Source organism: Drosophila sulfurigaster, chromosome 2L (assembly GCF_023558435.1).
Source record: "Drosophila sulfurigaster albostrigata strain 15112-1811.04 chromosome 2L, ASM2355843v2, whole genome shotgun sequence".
Classification (NCBI taxonomy): Eukaryota; Metazoa; Arthropoda; class Insecta; order Diptera; family Drosophilidae; genus Drosophila; species Drosophila sulfurigaster.
Window position 1 is genome coordinate 23,556,532 of NC_084881.1, and position 9,483 is coordinate 23,566,014.

General features: G+C 33.9%; 1 protein-coding gene across 1 annotated transcript; it reads left to right on the forward strand.

The window, feature by feature from the left end:
- The first annotated feature begins 7,489 nt into the window (after positions 1–7,489).
- LOC133840538 (dynein axonemal light chain 1) lies at positions 7,490–8,162 on the forward strand. Its single transcript, XM_062272429.1, has one exon. It carries the CDS (start codon positions 7,563–7,565, stop codon positions 8,109–8,111), a length of 549 nt encoding a protein of 182 aa, XP_062128413.1. The 5' UTR covers positions 7,490–7,562; the 3' UTR covers positions 8,112–8,162.
- The last annotated feature ends 1,321 nt before the right edge of the window (positions 8,163–9,483 follow it).

Consider the following 9,483-nt stretch of genomic DNA (forward strand, 5'->3'; position numbering starts at 1 on the left):
CGTCGCATTGAAATTAAATTTTTCGTGCTCATTTTCATTGCGTTCTTTCGTAAGAGTTCATTATATAAAAAAATAAATTGCCAACGTTATACAAAAAACATTCCAACATTTGAGATGACAATCCTTCAACTCAATCTAGCCTAAAACTTATATTCTTTTTTAAATATTTGCTTGCAGCTTTTCTTTTAACAGTTCTCCAAAAATTCAGAAACAAGGTTTGAAATTTGGGAATATAGTTTGGATCAAGCAATTGATTTATATTTTACTTCTATTTAATTTTTTGCTTCCAATATTAAAATATATTCTTAACTATGCAGCATGCCAATCATCTCTATCATTGTATATCATATCGAAAAATAATAAAAATTAATAATTTTTGCGCTAATATAAATAATATTATTAGTCTAAACTTCACCAACTCTTATTTAAATACATATTCAATAAAATCTATTATCCGTAAATAAAAATAATAAACCTTTTACTGAATCTTTTAAATTTTCAAATACGTATTCAACAATATCCATCATCACTGCAGCTTACATAATTATATATAGTAACTATAGTCTACAGTAAAACACAAGAACGTATTAAGTATATTTCCTTTAATATAAAATAAAATAAAAAAATAATATCGATAAATTAATTCAAAATACTGCATGCTTATTAAACTTGAATTAAGAGTACTGCATGCTTAACTTAAGCTTGCTCAGATTATATTATGTATATTCTAAGGAATATTTTTAATCCATACATTAAGCGTAATCAAATGCCTTAATAACATAAAGCACAGCATTATTATGGTTGCAATGATCCGCATTAAATAAGCCATAGCCGAAAATTCTTCATAGTCATCGTGAGCAACAATCCATATTGATAAATGTCTGAGTGTGGACTGTTGACTGTGGACAATGGGCAAATATTGTGCATGATAATTATCAATTTGAGTGCAGTCATCGTAGCTTTTGTTTGCAGCAATCATAAACGTCAGACAGTTTGTCAATTTCTAGCCCAGCTTCTCAGACTGTTGTCTGCTCCTCTGATTGTTCCCTCGCCTTCGCCTTTTCCTGCTCCTACTCCTGCTCCTTCTTCTGCTCTAGTCTTGTTGCAGTTGCATTTGCAATTGCAGTTCCTGTTCCACTTCCTAGTCGAGTCGTTTGCAACTTGATGACTCAACCGGTTGCTGCTGTCTATTTGCGGTTATGTAACTCAAACTCAATTGCTGTTGATATGTGAGCTATTATGCATATGTGTTTGTCTGCGTTTGAGTGTGTGTGTGTTGAAGTGTGTGAGTGTGTGGCTCTCTGCTTGGCTTGCCCATGAATTTAGTCATAGTATACTATTACCTTGCCCCCACACTGGTTAGTCCTAAACTCACGCAATATAGTCAATTGCAAGCATATTGATTTTGGAAAATGTGAGTTGTCTGTCTGTGTTGCTTGTCTTCGACTACAACACGAAGTTATGCAACGCAGATAGAGATATATCTGTCTTTAATTAGAACCAGGTCTTGTTTACAACTCGCAATTAATATATCATTGAGCATGTCTTCAATATGGCTTCAAAATGAACTACTGAAATTCTTGAGTAATGAATTGCAGAGCAATAAAGTCCAAGCAAATACGAAACGTACCCAATATTATACATTTTGAATTTTAGTTTGAGTCTAAATTTAAGTAGAATGTATTAAAATATTAAATTTGTTTCATTTTATATCTTTAATAAGCAAATATTATAGATATAGATAACGAAACAAGTCTTTCAATATATATGTGTTGCATCATACATGCATATTTCAGAAAAAATTATATAAAATAATTTCCCTGAATTTTATCATTAGAATAATTGAAATACCACATGAATGTGTTATATTTCGAATATTTAAAATTTGAAAATATATATCAATAAATTGAAATTATTATTAATGAAAGTATTCGAATTTCAGAAAGAATATAAATATAATATTTTAACGATATATCAATTGAATTTGTTGCTGGCCACTAGTGCACTACATCGCATAAATGTTGGGAGTTTTCTTTAAATATATTTAAGATGCATTTCTTTATAAAAATAATATAAATTCTCTACATTTTATTAATATAATTATTAAATGTATTCTTCCCAAATATTTTACGCAGTATTATCATTATTTAATAAATTTCTATAAACGCACATAATTCTAAAATAAATATTTGTCTATATTTCCTGCTTTTTATCATTATTTTATTTATTCTTCTCAACTACTTTAAGATATCACACCTCTTTGAATGAAATGCTCAATGTTAATCTCTTGCTCTTCATTGTCAACATCGCAGACTTTATAAATTGTTGTCCTCAGCCAGACCACCTTGAAAGTAGCAAGCAGCCATAATCTTCTCCACACACACATACATACACACATACTCATAAGGGTAAAGCATGTTTCAGAGTCGTTATCAGATGCTCTCCCAGGTTGTTTACTTAATGTAAAGTTTTCAATATGCAAGCGTTTCTCTCCTTCTTGCCGTCCCACTCAAAGTTTTCTTCACCTCTCTCTCTTTCTCTCTCCTGTTCATTTTCCAGTGATTTTTTGTAGTCTTCGCTTTGGCCAGGTGTTTTATGGGGAAAAATATTTTCATACATAAAAGTTTTACGACAACGCCAACGACAACAACATGATGAAGAACAACATCGCTACAATGTCGAGACGAGGCGGTAGCATTTTTGTGACTTATGGGTTAGTTGCTTCAAGTAATGCTCAATGTTGCACCCAGTAAACTGTATAAATGACAACAAATGGGACAAACGGATGGACGAAGAGACGGGCAGACGGGCAGACAGATGGCTGCCATAGATAGATCAAAGACTTTTCAACTCTTCATAATTTTCTGAATTTTTGCCATTTTGAGCTTTGAATGAATTTAGACTCAGTGTCTACGAAATATGTGTGAAATAGTTTTATGTTATTAACTTGTACAAAATTAGTAGCTCAGCCTTGAAATCGCTTTAATAATGGCAGAATCTCCAGAATATTTTTATTTTGAATAACATTTTATTTAGCAAAAATAAAAGCTTGAACGTGTTTATTTAAATATTGTCATCGAAGCTAACATTCCTTAAATAATTATAAAAACTTTAATTACAATGGTTTTATTCAAGATAAATATGGTATAGAAAATTGCCTTGAAATAAACACAATTGAGTTATTTTGTTAAAAGCAATATTATATTTTTAGTTTTAATTCATTTCAATTCATTCAATATACAAATAAATAAAGGCATAAAGGCAAAGGTAAAAAAAATGTAGTTTTGTGTTATATACAGAAGACGATCGACTTGAAGTCTGTTATTTAAATGCTTATGTATTTGAATTAATTTGATGATATTCACTTATTTCAAATTATAAGTTAAAGCACTTTACTTTGCCCCGTGTCTATTTTTTTAATGTATTTTGAATGAATATACCAAATGTATCCATCGATATATTTTAGTGTTTTTTGGTATAAAAATTTGGTATATTTTAAGAATAATACTGCACTGTTTTGCATTATTGAAAATTAGGTCGGATATCTTACAGTCGAGCACACTAGTTTTCTTACTTGTTTTTTTGAAGCCCTTTACTTTGCCTCTTATTAAAATTTTGTCAACCAATTTTATTAACATGGTTATTTATAAAAATAAATGTAAATTAATATTTTTGTTTTATTAAATGCTTTAAAATAAAAAACGAACACTTGAAACACTTTAATATGGTCTACCCATTTTTTAATTTTCCTATAAATACGAAAACCGACTTGGCGCGTTTATTTAATTGTTAATAGTAGAGCTGGCCGCCTCTTTAATTTAATAGCTATTCATTTAACAAATTGCACACTAAAAAGATGACATTGCTGCAGTTTCCGCCCCGCGTATCCACCCACTCCCTCGCTCCCCACCACTCAACCACCACCCCGTACGTTTTTCTGGCTGTGTCGCCTCTCGCTTGTTAACTGAAACTAAACAGTACAAACACGGCTGTCAACAACTGTAACGTTTACCGCATGTTACCGCTGCGCAACGTCCTGTGCTGCATGACAGGACATGTTGTGGCTTCTCGGGCTACCACACACACACACACGCACGCATACATAGAAGCACCCGCACAGCAAGAGAAAGAGAGAGAAGAAGTAGAGGGAGAACTCATGCTCGGTTTCGTATGTTTGTTCCATGTGAGTGATAATGCATGTGTCCATATGGGACGTTCCTTGCTGGGTTCGTTGCTTGGTTAGAATTCTCTTTCTATCCTCTGTCTCTTTCTGTCTTTCATCTGTTAGCGTTGTTTAATTGTTGAAATGCATTTTGGATACGCTTCTAGTTACAACCAAGGGGCCATTGAATTAGCCTAGTCCAGAGTCCTGAGTCCTGAGTGCACTAACTATGACTCCGACTGAAGCATGAATGTGAAGAAGGGAAGCGAGATGGAATTTTAGAATAGAGTTCATGTGCATTGTCAGACAATGCTCGACACAAGCCACAAGAGTGGCTTTTCAATCAAGCAAATTGCACGCACTGTCTGCTTAGGTGGATACAAGATGCTGACAACTGTGGCACACTAAATTAATCAATAAATTCAGTTAATATTCATTATTAGTTTAGTAGTTCATTATCTTTTGTGTAACTTATTTATTCATAATTTAACTAATTTATTAATTTTATTTATTGTTGAATAACAACTTTTAATGATACAATAAGAGACCGTACATATACAATAATTTATTATTATGGTTATATTTATAAATAATTATTAATTTTGGAAAATTACAAATTTCTGTTTAACCTAGGGAATACTATATAGGCAAGCCATCTACCTCTTTTAATTTAATAAATCCTAATACTTACATATGTCTGTGCTTGAGTTATCTCCATTTTGTGTGGTCGAGCAAAAAGCTTAAATGTTAAGTTTTAAATGCATACGACTGTTAAAGTAACAAGACCTTTCGACTATTGGAAGCCAAAAATATTGTTAGTGCGAGAAAGAAACGATGGAATAAAGAGAAAACCAATGGACAGAGTGTTAGAAAATTTTGTATAGGCGATGTTCGAGAATGAAAGCTATATTTCTCGAAGGTTGCTGTTCTCGAAGGAATCAGTAAAAAAATTAAAAAAGAGAGAAAAAAAATGTTTTTTGGATGACTGTAATAACTATTCCTCTCTACATTCACACATTTATTTAATAAATCTTTTTAGTGGGCCTTTTTAGTGAAGTTAACGACAAATATAGAAGTTAATAACTTTTGATATATTTTTATTTTTATTAAAGAATTTAATACTTAAAACTATTAATAAATGTTAATATTTGAGACGTTTCCTTTGTTTTTACTACTATCATAATAATATATTTTGATTTTTGGTATATATGAAATTTTTTGAATGAAGTTTAAACATTTAATACTTAAGACTATTCATAAATATAAATATTCATGAAGTTTGCCTAGTTTTTGCTTTAGTTACATATCGCAGCCTACGTTTTTCTCAATTTCTTGTCCCACTCAAATCGAAACCCCCTCGACATTTTTCATATGCCAACATTTTTGGCCCCCTCTCATCTCATCGTTCTCACATCATCGAAGTTGACCCATCGAATTCATAAATTAGACTTTGTGTGCATTTCAACAATGTTTCTTCTGCCCCTCGGCGCCTTCTTCGTCTCCGTCTCCTTTGCCGTCTGTCAGTTCTGCCGCATTGAGCACACAATTTATGATGGCAGAAAATTCATATTGAACTGGCAAAAATATTACAACACTAAAAAATAAGAAGAATAATAATAAAAAAAGGAATTACAAAAAAAAAATGTCAAATATGTTTTGGCAAATTTCTGGACGATTATCAAAAACGTGCGCCATGTGAGAATGTAGAAAATAGAATGTGGGGCACACATTTCCATTACCTTACTATTTTTTCACACACACACTCGTATATTTTCCATTGAAGCGGACCAATAAATTCAATAATTTATGAGTGCAAATTTGTTGCAGTTTGTGCGATAACAGCTGTTCCCGAAAAAATTCACATATATTTAAATAAATTCATTCAAATTAAAGTCGAAATGTAAAAAATTAAATCATTGTCATTGTGGCGACGAAAAGAAAAAAAGTTTGACAAAACGAATCGCAAGGCAAACTGTATTATCACCTCAAAATATGTGTAATAAAGTCCCGAGGGGTCCTGACACAAAACACACACACACACAAGGCAAACATGTGTCGCAACAAAAAAAAAAGGAAACACAAAAAAATACAGACAGGGTTGGGTATTTGGCATATGCCAGCTGAAAACTGGGGAGCTGGAGAGCTTTGGATCTGTGGAGCTGTGGAGCTGCTCCCAAACAGAGAAGAGACCCAAACCTGAACCCCAAATGGCAACCCGTAACCAGACTCAAACAAAAGCCAATGCCAATGAAGTTATCAGCGTGTACCAGACAGAGCTTGGGGAGCAGCCAAAAGCCGAGTAAACACAGAGACAAATAAATAAATTACATTTAGACGGTGAGAACAAGAGCAGAGGAGCACGGGAGACGGGAGACGAGAGGAGGGGGTGAGTGAATTGGGAATGGGAGAATGGGAATTGCCTCAGACTGTTGTGAGCAAAGTCAGCCTCCCAAGTGCACAGCTAGATAAAAATATAGTTAACGAATTTTTAGCTTTGTTTGCATTTCTTAAACATACGAAATTAAAGAAATATCTTGACTTACAACTGCAACTCATTCAATTTCATTTAGGTGGACTAGAAGTAGCTAAATATGCTACTAAAAAGTTAAGAAAAAAGTTTAAGAAAAATATAATGTAAATTACAAGTTTTCATAATAAAATCATTCAAATGTATCCAATAATAAAATGAAATGCTAAAAAACTGCTAGTAAACTGACAATAAAATAATCATCTTATATACAAATTATTTAAAGAAAATATGTAAAATAAGTATCCAATTTCTGCGACTAAGCTTGGAAGTTGTAAAATTTAAAAAATACAGTATATTTTAGTAGTTTGGCGATAATGTTTTGGTATATTTTAAGAATAATACCGCTCTATTTTGATTTTATTTAAAATGGGTAACAAATATCTCAGAGCACAATTGACTGCGACTTTCTTACTTGTTTTATAAGTAGATACCTTTTAAAATCTAAAGAAGACCAGAAAAATTATGAAATTAAAAGCAACGCAAGACTGTTCGCGTCGTTCCAAATTATTCATTTTGAAATGCAGAGTCCTAAAAGAGATGAGAGAGTAATGAGGAAACCATAACTAACATCAAGAGAGAGCTGTCAGAATAACCAGAAGAGAGTAATGTGAACATGTGTGTGAATACACTCGTTTAACTTGAATAAAATATAATAAATTATGAAGTTTAATTATCAATAGCTTTTCACTGTTGATCTTTAAGGAATTCAATAGTAAAATGAAATGAAATCGAAGTATACATTGCTTTGCATTTATCATTTTATAACTTAGTCAGTTTATAAGCACAGCTTAACCCCTTGAAGAATCTTTCAATAATTCCAAGCTAACGAAATTGTAATTATCATTAGGAGTATTATATACAAAAAGCAAAATGTCCAAGCCGACAACTATTAAGGATGCATTGGCACGTTGGGAGGATCGCAACAAGCAAGAAGCTGTCTCGGCTGCAGATATAGGATTGCAATTTCAGTATCCGCCCATTGAAAAGATGGATGCTACGCTAAGCACGTTGGTTGAGTGCCAGAAGTTGAGTCTTTCATCGAATATGATTGAGAAGATTAGCGGCATTTCGGGCATGAAGAATCTGCGTATCTTGAGTCTGGCACGCAACTATCTCAAGAATTTGAATGGCATCGAGTCGTTAGCCGAAACACTGGAAGAATTGTGGGTCAGCTACAATAACATTGAGAAGATCAAACCGATTGAGTCGATGAAGGCCCTCAAAGTGCTCTACATCTCGCAGAATGTGATCAAAGATTGGGCCGAATTTATGCGCATGGGAGTTCCGCCGGGTCTCGGCGAGATCACGTTCTGCGGCAATCCGTTGTACGAGAATATGGATCCTGCCAATTTTCTGGCCGAGACCATGAAACGTTTGCCCAATCTTAAGAAACTGGATGGCGAGCCAATAATTCGTTAGTTGTTCTACATGGAATGCATATCAAATAAAAGCTGCAACCCGACAAAACAATATCTTCCCTCTCGCATAGCTTGTAGGCATTTCAAACTGTCTGCATGCATATTCTATTTCTAGTTCGATTTCGATTTGTATTTGAATTTCAATTTATACTTTTTTGTTGTTCATTGCATTGCTAAGCACTCAGCAATGAGAGAATTTTCCAATTTTCATTGCGTTTCTGCTGCTGATGAGCACCATTGTTTGGTTGGCTCACCCTCAACAACGTTGCAGGTGAAAGGTTGGCGCCTTTGTTTTCCTCTTGTTTTGCCTGCCTCAGGCTGCCATCAGCCACCTGATACCTGCCGCATTGTCCCCAGCATGCCACTTTTTTCACACAGACAGAGGAAGAGAATGCTGCCTAGAGCATCAGTTTTTGTCTAGCATTGTTTGCATATTTTTAACCAGCTCGAAAGTAATGAGCACAGATTTTAGCACAGCACATGCCACGTTCTAGTACATAAAGTGGGCGTGGCACTGACTCCTCCACCTGCCCAAAAATGTGAGTTGTTCTCGCATATTGGAATTGTTTACCTGAACACCATTCCTGCACTCCATTCCTGGTATTTGTTTGAAGCTCATGTCGGTGCGACGAAAGTTCAATTTTAAAACTCTTGTGTGGTTTTTATATTCATTGTTTGGACAGAGAGAACAATGCCCTGTACACAAATGCCGTAGGTGAATGCAACACTAGAACACGTATACGCACCATTGTCGAATGCCCAAGGACTTTAATAATTTTTACTTGAAATTATTCCCTTATTCAAGAAATGGCAAAACGATTGACGATATCATAAAAATATTAGGTCCATTTGGTTCCAACGTTCAGAGACTGTCTGGAAGTCTGACAGTCTATGGCCAATAGAGCAGCATTTATTTGTTTTGTGCACATAAATAATGAAAAACACACAGACACGAGTTTGGGGCGGTGAACTCGCCCTCCGTCCACGCCCATTGGAAAGGGCAGACAGCAGACAACTTGGCAAACAAGTCGAAGGCAACATACGTATGTATAATATGGGATGCATATTGGGAATGGGAAAACGGTACAAGAGATAAACATGTTCTACGAAAACACTGCGAACAAAAAAGGAGTGCGAGACGAGCTTAAAAAAGCAAATAAAATATTCTCAAAATAAAATATATTAACCAACATTAATCTAGGAATAAAATAAATAAAATTAAAAAACAAAAGTTAAATATATATTGCAACATGAACCTCATGAACCAATCTATCCTCGTCTTTCCTTTTTTCAATGGGTACTTTTTATGGCAATATCAAAGAAATGGTCAGACACCAAAGCTTAACGATTTCTTTTATGCCATTTCCATTTAA